At 44.2% G+C, this 12,147-nt stretch overlaps 2 protein-coding genes across 17 annotated transcripts in view; one reads left to right on the top strand and one right to left on the bottom strand.

The window, feature by feature from the left end:
* The window catches only part of Helq (helicase, POLQ like), a 47,156-nt gene extending 45,099 nt beyond the window's left edge, over window positions 1-2,057 (bottom strand). For 13 of the 14 annotated variants that reach the window (XR_002820658.1, XR_002820659.1, XM_023713037.1 and 10 more), the window contains exon 1: window positions 1,533-2,057. Coding sequence is in view for 12 of the 14 variants with exons in the window: in XM_023713037.1 (XP_023568805.1) it covers window positions 1,533-1,829 (297 nt within the window). In the remaining 2 variants the exon portion in view is untranslated. The remainder of the gene's footprint in view (window positions 1-1,532) is intronic. The other variant, XM_023713038.1, reaches the window with a different exon arrangement.
* A 132-nt stretch (window positions 2,058-2,189) lies between these two features.
* Mrps18c (mitochondrial ribosomal protein S18C) lies at window positions 2,190-7,772 on the top strand. 3 transcript variants are annotated; one of them, XM_004629179.2, is made up of 6 exons: window positions 2,190-2,331; window positions 3,197-3,252; window positions 3,972-4,055; window positions 6,352-6,409; window positions 7,338-7,397; window positions 7,482-7,772. In XM_004629179.2, exons 1-6 carry the CDS (start codon window positions 2,232-2,234, stop codon window positions 7,556-7,558), a joined length of 435 nt encoding a protein of 144 aa, XP_004629236.1. In that variant the 5' UTR covers window positions 2,190-2,231; the 3' UTR covers window positions 7,559-7,772. The 3 variants fall into 3 exon arrangements, with proteins under 3 accessions (XP_004629236.1, XP_023568784.1, XP_012369737.1); XM_023713016.1 differs by having other exon boundaries at window positions 7,460-7,543; XM_012514283.2 differs by lacking the exons at window positions 6,352-6,409; window positions 7,482-7,772 and having other exon boundaries at window positions 7,338-7,394.
* Window positions 7,773-12,147: the final 4,375 nt, after the last annotated feature.

The following is a 12,147-nucleotide window of genomic DNA, read 5'->3' as shown; positions in this document are numbered from 1 at the left end:
CTCTGGCAGTTTGATAAAGATTCTTTTCCCTTCTGCAGCCAGCAATGAACTCAAGGCCCAGCACAGACTACCACTGAGCCACCCCCCAGCTACTTTCTTTTTTGAACCCATGTTAACACCGTAAATGTCAGCCCCTAGGGGCCGGGGAGATAGCTCAGTAGAATAAGCACTTGCCTAGCAAGCACAATGGTCTGAATTCAATCCTCCATTCTGCCAAAAACAAAAACAAACAACAAAAAAGTCAGTCCTCTACAATCTTCTGTAATTGCAACATTCTCCAAACAGGTTCTCAGGACACTAAAAATAGGAATTCCTTTTGACACAGCTATTCTTCTAGGTCTCCTCTCAAGAGTTAAAGACATCACATCACAGGATTACCACCCACACTTATAGCAGCACAATTTATCACAGATAAATCTTGTAAGTAGCCTAAATGCCCATTAACAGATAAATGAATATAGAAAATGTGATGTTTATACACAATGGACTACTACTCTGCCATAAACTTGAGGCATTTATAGGTAAATGGATGCAACAAGGAGCCATAACAATTAAGCGAAATAAATCAGCCTAGCTGAAATATCTCACGGTTTCTCTCATATGAGAAACGTAAAAATATTTATGGAAGATGAACATGGCGCACACCTGCAATCCCAGAACTTGGTGGGCTGAGGAGGATCCTCCTGAGTTTGATGCCAGCTTGGGCTACATAGCTCAAAGCCAGCCTGAACATAGCAAGATCGTCTCAAAAAAAAAAGTGTATGCAGTGTACACACACACACACACACACACACACACACAGAGAGAGAGAGAGAGAGAGAGAGAGAGAGAGAGAGAGAGAGAGAGAGAGAAATAGAAGATAAATAGATAGCAGGGAGCTCTTCAAATGGGAGAACAAGAGCTGGAGGAAAGAGAACGGGATGAACAACAACAACAAAACAGAATGAAAGGAGAAAGAATAATGAAAACAAAGTTTTTGCAAATGGAAATGGGACCAAGTGTTGGAAGGTGCAGGATAGAGTCAAGCGTGTACTGATAAAAATAAGACTGGCCTGTGACAAAATTCTGTCGCACTAACGGATATCACAAGGAAGCTGTTCTGAATCTGGAATTGAGGTAGAGCGTGCACCCCGACTTGCGGCGCGCTACTAGACTGAGGAGCCCAAAGCTTAGGGCAGCAGCACAGTGCAGCGGCTGAGAACGCAGAACTCGCAGTCCGCACTCCGCCTGCACAGCGCCTGATCACTGCTGTGAAACCCAGACGTTGCAACTGGTCTCACACAGTGACCAGTGTGCGATGCGTGTTCAGCCAATGTATTTCAAAGCGGAGCTCAGTAACGTCTGCGGCCGGGTTAGAATCCGCGCTGTCACTAGGTGCTGGTCCACGCCTCCCATCCGAGGCCCGGCGGTGCCTCATCAGTGCCCACCGACAGCAGCCAGAGGCGTGCAGAAACAGGCAGAGCAAGCCAACCGCTGGACTGCTGCCACCTGGAAGGAGGCCGCCAACCCCCGCGGCTCCGCGCCCCCCGCACCTGGTCTCCAGCCCCGGGTTGCTGCGAGGTCGGAATGACCGGGGTCTGCCCAGGTGAACGGGATGGCCGAGAGCTGCCTGCCGGGTGTACCTCGGCCGGCTGCGCCTCCGCGGGCTGCGCCTCCGCGGGCTGCGCGGTCTTTCTCCGCCGGGCCCCGGCGCCCTCTTCCTCCTCCTCCTCGGCCTCCCCGGGCGCGCGCTCGGCCTCGGCAGGGGCGGCGCACGCGCTGGCCGAGCCGGGCCGGGTCCTCTTGTGGACGGATACCCGCCGGCGGATGCGGGACGCGCCTTCCTCCATGGCGCGTTCTGAGGTCCCGCCCGATGGCGTTCCGGGAGATCCAGCCGCCAAACTCACGGGCTGCGGAGCATGACTGGGGGTGCGGCGGCAGCGAAGGGAAAAAACTGTGCCCACATCTCCATCCACCTCAAATTTATTCTCTGGAGTCCCGAACCGGAAGCAGGGCTGCTAGCACAGGTGCATTCCGTCACATCTTGTCCCCAACACCCGACACCTGGAGCGCGCCCCCCCCCCCCGGAAAGGGGCTGCGCACGCGCATCGGAAACCCGCGCGCTCTCTAGCCGGTCGCCGGCGTCCGCCACCGGAACCTTTGAGTGGAGCGCGAGGGCGCGCGGGGGAGTGTACCGGAAGGGACCCGCCGGAGGCTTTAGAGAGAGGAAAGGAAGAAGAGGGACGGAAACCATGGCTGCGCTAGTCGCCGTTTACCGTGTTCTAGGGAGGAAGAAGTTGACACACGGGATTACGGCTGCTGTCTGCCTCCCAGATCCCGGAACTCGCACGGGTAAAGTGTGCGTGGTGGACTGCAGCCGTTGCCTTGCCCTACTAGTCAGTCACTTTTAGCGAAACGATGCCGGTTTCGAGGCGATTCAGTTTCTCCACGAAGATGGGAACGTGTAATGAAAGGGAGGTGAATTTTAAACACTGAAAGAGGCGAATGGAATGGCTTTTTAAAAGACAAGGATTTCCAAAACTTGGCAAGCCAGGGACATTTCCAGTCACTCAGCAAATTACGTATTTCTAAGGTCCTGGATCCGAGCGAAATTGTGATGCAGACCCTCATCTCTGTAATTCCGGCAATTATCTGTGCGTCTTCATCAGTAACTGCTGGCTGGAGATAGTGTATTACTCATTTTCCCTTTGGTGAAACAATGACTACGGGTTGTTTCACTGCCTGTTTGCATTAAAATCTGTCTTGGTGAATGTGTTGGTGGGATGTGTTGGTGTATGCCTGTAATCCCAGGCTGTTAGAGAGAAACATGAGTTCAGAACCATACTGGTCAGTTTAGCTAGGCTATCTCTGCATATAAAAGGGTGGGGATATAGCTTAGTGTGGCTGTTACCCTGTCTCAACCCTTGTTTTCAGTATCCAGCTAAACAAAATCAGACCACCTGTTTCTAACTATGGAATGAAGGGAAAGTAAATGTCAGGAGGAGAGCAGGTGAGAAGTTTGATGCACAGGAAACTATATGCCATTGAGAATTAGCTAGTCTTACTCCATCCCAACTCTAAACCTCATTAACCAGTTATTGTAAGTGTAAAGAATAAAAAACTTGTAATATCTCTTGATTCATCTTGTCTCCATAAATACAAGAATCTTCAGTAGCTACTCTAACAAACAATTGTTTTTTGCTCTGTTTAACCGCAGTGCTATGGAGAAGAAGTTGTTCACAGTATAAACAGGTAACCAGCAATGAAAACCTGGTAAGAATTTTCTTTTTTACGGTATGACCAAGTTCTTGTATTTCAGCTATTTGATCTTCTCCTGTAAGATGAAAGTTATTATTCTGAGTTGAAAATTACCATTTACTGATTATAGCTTGGGCTGCATATTGAGTTCAAGACCAGCCTGAACTACACAGTGAGGTCTTGTCTCAAAAAATCAAATCTATAGTATTAAGTGATTATACTGATCTAGAAATGCTGTATGTTGAGTAATGCACCATAAGCTTTTCTTAATTTAAGATTAAATGAATTTTTATTTTTTTTTATTTTTTTTAATTTTTTTTAAGGTGAGATAGAGTGTGACAGGATGCAGTTCAGGCTGCCTTTGAACAGTGTAGCCCAGGCTGGCCTTGAACTCACGGCTATTCTCCTGCCTCAGCCTCCCAAATGCTGGGGTTATAGCTGTGCACCTCCATGCCCAGCTATATTAACTTTAAATGAATTTTAAAAATTGTAGCCATCTACAGTCTGAGATGAGCAAGGCATTTGAACCGAAAATTAAAATTTGAATTTTTTTCTCCATTAACCTTTAAAGGTTAATACTCCTTAAGCAAACTAACAAAAAATAAAGTGCTTGTTTAAAAGGTGTACACAGTGAGGAAGGTACTGTGTGCTTTGGGGTGAATTGTAATGGAATAACCCTATGATTTAATGTTTAAAAATTGAAATTAATATAATCAAACTTTTCTTCATCTTAGCCTGTTGCAATGGAAAACCCGTATAAGGAACCTCTTAAGAAGTGTATCTTGTGTGGGAAACATGTGGATTATAAGAATGTACAGGTGAGAACTGGTTCTACTCCTTTCTGGTACTTGGGTTTAGGATTAGGCTCCTTGGTTAGTCTTGCTAGATGAGAGTCATTAACTGAGGGTAGTGGTGATGCCTGTGATTTCAGCACTGGGAGGCAGAGGCGTGCGGATCACTGCAGAGTCGCTGCATAGTGAGTGTGAGGCCAGTCTGGACTGCATAGTGAGACCCTGTCTCAAAAATATAATAATAGGGGCTGGTGAGATGGCTCAGTGGTCTAAAGCACCCACTTAAAACAAGCTTAGCGAAGCCCGAAGCCCAGGGACCAGGGTTCAATCCCCCAGCACCACATGCCAGCCAGCCCGCCCCCTGGTGGGCTGAGCTGGCCACACACACACACACACACACACACACACACATAAATAAATAAATAAAATTTAAAAAAATAATAATAATAACAACATAATACAGGTTGTATATCGAGCTTCATGTGTAGGCAACTTTTTGCAATTTCATGCTTTTGCATCTGGTTCTACGTCTGTGTGTAAGGTGTCCTTGTTCCATCAAAAGCCCTTGGCTTGCCCACACTTACTGCTGTCTCAGCTCAGTCTTTCCTCTGTTATTCACCCTGAAAGCCTTCACAGTGGTTCACCTTGCCCATGATTCTCAGGTGATAAGATGGCAATGTGGAAACAGCTCCTGCGGGCGAGCTCACCATGTACCTCACCATCCCAGTTACTGCTTCAAATACCCTTTCTCTCATCTGGCTGTCAGCAAATTGAAGTAGCAAATTTTGTGAAGTGAAGAGTACTGGTATTAAGTATACTGAGACAAGCATAAAGTACTCATCTGTTGAGGGAGAAAAACCTAGAATTTATAAGAACGAGCCAGATGTTGTGGTGCGTGCCTATAATCCCAGCTGTTGGGAGGCTGAGGCAGAATTGTGAGTTCAAGACCAGCTTGGGCTACAAAGTGAACTCAAGACCAGTCTGAACTGTATAGCAAGACCCTGTCTCAAGAAGACAGGAAAAGAAGAAAAAAAATTATAAAAATACAACACAGGACTAGGGAATTAGCTCAGTGACACAGGGCCTGCCTGACAAGTGTGAGATCCTGAGTTCTTGGTACAAAAAACCCCCACAACATAGTTGGAAGGTCATGCAAAGTGCCAAGAACAGTGCCTAGAGTCTAGAAAGTGCTAAAGCATTTAGTAAACATTGTAAGGGCCAGCCAGATAGCTCAGCAGCCTAAAGCACAAGCCAGATATCTCAGCAGACTAGAGCGCAGCAGCCAGGGTTTGATCACCAGAGTGCCGTGCTGGCCCCTCTCCTGGGGCACACTGAGACAGCCATTGAGACTGGGTGTGATGGTATGTGCCTGTAATCCTAGCACTTGGAAGGCTGAAAACAGGAGAATCACTATAAGTCCGATCTATGTAGTGAGACCATGTAGACCTTGTACTAAATACATTTAAAAAAAAAATTGTAGTAAATGTCCCAGTACTCATATGGGTATGTCTTGTACACTTCAGTATACTCTGGTAACTTAGCCTCGTAATTATATCATGGGAAAGGAAATGTTTTAGTACCTTGTTATGAACAGCAGTATTTTAGAAAATATCTGTGGAAAAGTCAAGAAAGCAATTTTAGGGCTGGGAAAATAGCTCAGGGGCCTAAGTGTCTGCCTCATAAGCACAAGGTCCTGAGTTCGATCCTCAGTACCACAAAAATATATTTTTTTTTAAAAAAACAACTTCATTTTATTTATTTTTCTGCGGAACTGGGGATTGAACTCAGGCCCTTGCACTTGCCAGGGAAGCGCGTATTCCACTGAGCCACCTCCCCAGCCCCAAAATTTAGGTTGGAGAATGACATGTAAAGACTTTATTTCGCCTTAATTTTTTTTTTTTTTTCCCCAGAACCGGGGATTGAACTCATGCCCTTGCGTTTGCCAGGCAAGCGCTTATTCTACTGAGCCATTTCCCCGGCCCCTTAAAAACAACTTTAGCACAAAGTGATTATGCTGGGCTAGGGAGATAGCTCAGTAGAAGAAGCACTTCCCTGGCAAGCACAAGGGCCTGAGTTCAATCCCCAGTTCCACCAAAAAACCAGTGATTATGCTAATTAATGTTACAGACTTTTTTGATACATTGTGTAGATGATGACTTTTGTTACTAGTTATTTAAAAAATGACTTGTAAAGGATATTTTATCTCATTAAATTTGTCTGAAACTGTCTTAAATATTTACATAACTTGAAGGTCAAGTGTAAGGTTTTCTTTTCTATTCAGGACTGAATAACATGTATTAATACATTTTTTTCCTCCAAACAGCTTTTGTCTCAGTTTATTTCTCCATATACTGGCTGCATTCATGGGAGGCATATAACAGGTATTTTTAAAATCATAGCTATTTAAATGTAGGTAAGGGGGCCGGGGAGATGGCTCAGTGGAATAAGCGCTTCCCTGGCAAACGCAAGGGCCTGAGTTCAATCCCCGGTTCCGCCAAAAACAAAAAAAATTAAATGTAGGTAAGAATTGTATTAATCTATTTTGACATTTAAGGAAAATGGCAGATGTTCAGATTGTGCTATAAATCGCTTTTAGATGTTGCTATGAGGAGTATAGCTAAGTACTTAGAGAAAGCATCTTAGGCCTAAAGGATTGCAATCTTGTAATGTTTCTTCTGCTTGGAGTTAAGTAAAGGTTGACAATGTACAGAAAACATGGGCTTAAGAAAATGGTGTTATTGCTGGTCATGGTGGCACATGCCTGAATGCCAGCATTTAGGAGGAGGCTGAAGCAGGTGGATCAGTGACTTCAGGATCAGCCTGGGCTACATAGTGAGTTCAAGGCCAGCCTGACTGCAGAGTGAGACCCTATATTAAAACAAAACAAAACAAAAAAAAAATGGTGTTCTTGATATTGTCAAATATATTATAATCATTCCTGGATGACTTTGATTTGGTGTTGCCAAACTGTGCCCTATACATAGTCCAGATCCAACCTGCCACTTGTTTTTGTAGATTTGTTTACATAGTGCCACATGATTTTGAGGTAAAGTAGCAGATTCAGGTAGCTCTAATGGAGCTTATATTGCCCGTGTAAACCAAAATGATGGCTTGGGGATATAGCTCAGCAGTACAGTGCCTGCCTGGTGAACAGTCATGAGTTTGATTCCTAGTACCAAAAAAAAAAAAAGAAAAAGTATCATTTTTGTCCTTTACAGAAAAGACCTTAACAACCTTTGACTTTACAAATTCTTACAAGTTTTAAATACTGAGATTTTTTTAATAAAGCATTTAAAAATTTTTTTGTAGGTCTTTGTGGGAAGAAACAGAAAGAAGTTTCAAAAGCTATTAAGAGAGCTCAAATAATGGGTAAGTGTACCTTGAATCACTGATTTGGACTAGTCAGTATTTGCTCATTATCTGTTATGAAGAACTTTAATTATCTCTTTACAGGGTTTATGCCAGTTATGTACAAGGATCCTGCGTATCTCAGAGACCCTAAAGTTTGCAACATCAGATATCGGGAGTAAATTTCATAAAGTTATTACCAGTAAACTCACTTCATAGTAAGTGGTTGTATGCCATTATTGAATCATACTAACCTTTAGGTAGAAAAGTGTTTGAAGATTGAAGCTTCCCCCCACACACACCATTGAATGTTTACTGAGTAGATTGTGTACTTGAAATGCTGATACTTGTTACATTGTATATGCCTTGAATAAAAGTGACCCTGTATGATTGTCACCTAGCTCATTCCCAGTTCATTCCTGTAGTACTGGAATAGGAAATATGGGAGGGATGACTTGCTGAAGAATTCTGTGTTAGGCCCAGACTCTGTCTTAAAAATGTGATGCTTTTAGGGAAATGAGTGTAAGAGTGTGTAATGCTTATGTTTTAATCCCATGTGATTGTGGAGTTAGGGCTGTTTTTAGTGTGGAAAGGCCATTTTTCTCTGCAGTCTCAGTATTTGTTATTTATAATGGTGGCTATTCTCTCTAGGGTAAGATGGGACAAGTATACCTGGCTAAGAGAGAAGATCTGGTCTTAGCACAGATGTGCACTGTATGGACCCCAGGCCTATCTGAGGATAAACCATTCCTGGATGAGTTATTCCTCTTAAACAATTTATTTATTTATTTTTTAAATGTACTTAGTACAGGGTCTCACTACACAGATCGGACTTGTAGTGATCCTCGTTTTCAGGGAGGAGCTGGGATTATAGGTCCTGCGCCCCCCCCTGGGGGGGCGGTACAGGGCTGGCATGGCACACCAGGGATCGAACCCTGGCCCTGCATTTCCCTAAGCAATTTTTTAAAATTGTTATGAGTCCATGTTTGTGGCACACAGTAATCACATTCATTCAGTGTGCGGAGCTGGTGCATGGATGACACATCTCAGTCCTTTTTTTGTCTCTTTCCCTCTGTTCCCCTCCCTCAGTCTCTTGGTCCTCTCAACCTCTGTGTTTGCTGTTTTCTATTTCTTATATCACCCTTTAATTTATTTGTACTTTGGGTTTCGCATGTAAGATAAACAATGTCATACTGAAGCATACTATCCGATTTATTTTACTGAAACTTACGGTCTCAAGGTATATTCATTTTCCTACAAATGACTCATTTAGTCTTCTTAGTGGCAGAGTAGTGTTCCACTGTGTGTAAATACCACATTTTCTTTATCCATTCATCTGTTGATGGACATGTATACTACTTACAAGATTGTGCTATTAAGAATTGTACTGCTCTAAAGCTGGGTATGGTGGCACACACCTATAATCCCAGCACACAGGTAGCTGAGGCAGGACAATTGCTATGAGTTTGAGGCCAGCCTGGGCTACATAGTGCAAGGCCAGCATGAACTGCATAGTGATAACTTGTCTCAAAAAATCAAGAGGCCGAGGAGATGGCTCAGTAGAATAAGTGCTTCCCTGGCAAGCACAAGGGCCTGAGTTTAATCCCTGGTTCCACCAAAAAAATCAGAAGAATGAAAAACTTGTGCTGCTATAAACATGGATATTCATGTATCACTGTAATGTAATGTCTACTCTTTCAGGAAGATACCTAGGAGGAAAACAGCTAGGTCAAATGGATTTTTTGTTTTAGTGCTTGGTTGCAACAGGGTCTCACTCTGAGTTCAGGCTGGCCTTGAGTTCACTTTATAGCCCAGGTTGGCTTTGAACTCACTGAGATTCTCCTGCCTCAGCCTCCCAAGTGCTGAGATAGATTACAAGTGTGTGCCACCATGCCTGGCTCGTCAGTTTTTTGCAGAATCTCCATGCAGATTTCCCTAGTGGTTGTAATAGTTTACATTCCCACCAGCAGTGTGGAAGGGCTATTTTTCTCTGCAGTCTCTCAGTATTTGTTATTTATAATGATGGCTATTCTACCTAGAATAGGATGGGATCTGTTGTTTTGATTTGCATTGCTATCATGTCCAGACATCAAATACAATGTTTCTGAGTTTGTCTGTCTGTCTCTCCCTGTGTATTTTTTTGAGATGCTTTTGCTATGCAGTTCAGTGTGTCCTTGAACTTGTATGATCCTCCTGCCTCAGCCTCCCAAGTGTTGGGATTGCAGGTGTGTACCATCACACCTGGCTTTTGAGTTCTTTATGTATTTTAGATATTAGTCTTCTGTTCAAAGAGTACCTGGCAAAATGTTTTCCTACTGTGAGTTGTCTCTTCACTCTATTGGTTGTTTCCTTTGCTGTGCAAAAATGTGCTAATACATGAACTCAATGCTCTATGTCTAACCCTCCCTTTTTCTGTACTTTCTCTTACGGCAGTTGCCCGTCCAGGCACTGGTAGGGTGACACCAGACACCCTAAAGAACAGTGGGTAGTTTCATAGCTGTTCAGTGCCTCAGTCTTCAGCAGCTAACCCCCTCCTGCAGTGGCTTGTGATGAAAGCTACTCAAAGCAGTGACTGCACTGAATTTCTTCCCCAACTTTAGTTGCATTCTGTACTTAGGTGGCTTTACAAGTTTCTGACAATTGTTCACTTTAAAGAGAGCAAAACTGAGTGTTGTCATGGTGATGTAATGAGAGGATTTACACGAGAATGCCACAGTCAGTGAACTTTACACAGAAACATTCCTGGCCCTAAACTAAGTAATTGCAAAATTAACGTACAGTTTTGCCTTTTTTTTTTTTTAAAAGACAAGGTCTTATGTAGTTCAGGCTTCAACTTGTGATTGTCCTGCCTTAGCCTCCTAAGGCAGGGGTTATAGGCATGCACCTGAAATTCAAATTTAATTGGGCATCCTGGGTTCCACTTACTAGATCCAGCAACCCTAATTGCACACAGCCATGCAGCAGCACAAACAAAACCCTAGAGTCCTCTGCACAAAATTGAGTCCAGAGTTATAGGCATGCACCTCCAGGCCCAACCAGTTTTTTTTGTTTTAATATATTTGGTACAGGATCTTGCTACACAGCTTGGACTCAGTAGTAGTGATCCTATTTTCAGCCTCCCCAGTGCTGGGATTACAGGCATGCGCCACCATGCCCTGTCTCCTCACCAATTTATACATATATATATTTTTGTGGAACCAGGGATTGAACTCAAGCCCCTGTGCCTGCCAGGCAAGCGCTTATTCTACTGAGCTATCTTCCCAGCCTTCCTAACCAGTTTAAATTAAAGGCTACCTAGTGAGTTGAAGACCAGCCTGAACTACATAGTTAGACACTATCTCAAAAACCAAACTTGAGGGCTGGCCAGATAGCTCAGCAGACTAAAGTGCCTGCTTAGGCAGAGCGCAGCGGCCGGGTTCAATCCACAGGGCGCTGTGCCAGCCCTGCCCCTGGGACACGCTGAGATGGCGATTGAGACTGGACAAATGAGACTTCAGCTCTAGGGAGAGGCTGAACACAGGAGAATCAATACGAGTCTGATCTACGTAGTGAGACCCTGTACTAAATACAAATAAATGAAGCTTGTAATCATCCTTCCCCCATGTGTGTCTATATATGTATATATGTATACAAATTTACACAGACATAATTTGTGATTTCTACTTCAGTTACTTGACCAGCTTCCAGTCCCAAACACTGGATGACCAGGTCTTTACTGTATACAAAACTCGGGACTCAGTTTTGTGCAGAGGACTCTCGGGTGTTGTTTGTGCTGCTGCATGGCTGTGTGCAATTAAGGTTGCTGGATCTAGCGAGTGGAACCCAGGATGCCCAGTTAAATTCAAACTTCAGATCATTTTTTCAATGTAAAAATGTCCCAGAGGGTTGGCCAGATAGCTCAGCAGACTAAAACGGCTGCTTGGACGCAGGGACCAGAGTTCAATACCCAGCATGCTATGCTGGTCCTGCCCCCGGGGGCACCATGAGTCCAATCTTGTGTAGTGAGACCCTGTATTAAATACATTTAAAAAAAAAAAAAAAATGTCCCAAATGTTGGATGTTATTCAGCCCAGCCCAAGATACTTTAACTTTAACTGGCATCCCTAGCCATAACATGGTTTTGAGGATATTTTTCTTTTTTTTGGCTGGCTCAGGCTGCCTTAGGATGGGTCTGGTAAGGCATGGTGGGAGCTGGGGATCAAACCGTGGTCCTCTGCACCTGATTGGGTTTGCCCCAGCAGGCACTTAAACAACTAAACTAACTAAAAGTATCTTTCTCTCAATTCAGAAAGCTGGGCATGGTAACACACACCTATAATCCCAGGACTCAGGAGGCCTAGGCAGGAGAACTGTTGTGAATTGAATGCCAGCCTGGACTACAAAGTGAGCTCAAGGCCAGCCTGAACTGCACAGCAAGACCCTGTTTCAAACAGACCAAAAAAAAAAAAAAAAGAAGTATCTTGGGCTGGGCATGCAGCTCAGGAGAGCATTCTCCTAGAATGCAGGTAACCTGGGTGTAATATCTAGCACTGCTGGGCCAGCCAAATAGCTCAGTGGATTAAAGTGCCTGCTTAGGCAGACTCAGGGGCTGGGGGTTTGATCCCCAGGCCTGCCATGCTGGCCCCGCTCCCAGGGTGCGCTGAGACAGTGTGAGGCTGTAAACAGATGGATCACTATGAGTCTGGTCTACATAGTGAGACCCTGTAGACCCTGTACTAAATATAAAAAAAAAAAAAAAGTAAAATAACAAAAGCATCAGTATTAAAAGTCC

This window comes from Octodon degus, unplaced genomic scaffold, assembly GCF_000260255.1.
Source record: "Octodon degus isolate 3935 unplaced genomic scaffold, OctDeg1.0 scaffold00028, whole genome shotgun sequence".
NCBI classification, from domain to species: Eukaryota; Metazoa; Chordata; class Mammalia; order Rodentia; family Octodontidae; genus Octodon; species Octodon degus.
Note: the sequence above shows the minus strand (reverse complement) of the source record. Positions and strands in the feature narration are given on the sequence as shown.

Bases quoted from the DNA above. Each gene is read 5' to 3' on its own strand.
- Mrps18c (XM_004629179.2), top strand. From the start codon at position 2,232: ATGGCTGCGCTAGTCGCCGTTTACCGTGTTCTAGGGAGGAAGAAGTTG. The intron at 3,253-3,971 runs GTAAGAATTTTC...TCTTCATCTTAG, and splicing joins TAACCAGCAATGAAAACCTG to CCTGTTGCAATGGAAAACCC. The intron at 7,398-7,481 runs GTAAGTGTACCT...ATCTCTTTACAG, and splicing joins TAAGAGAGCTCAAATAATGG to GGTTTATGCCAGTTATGTAC.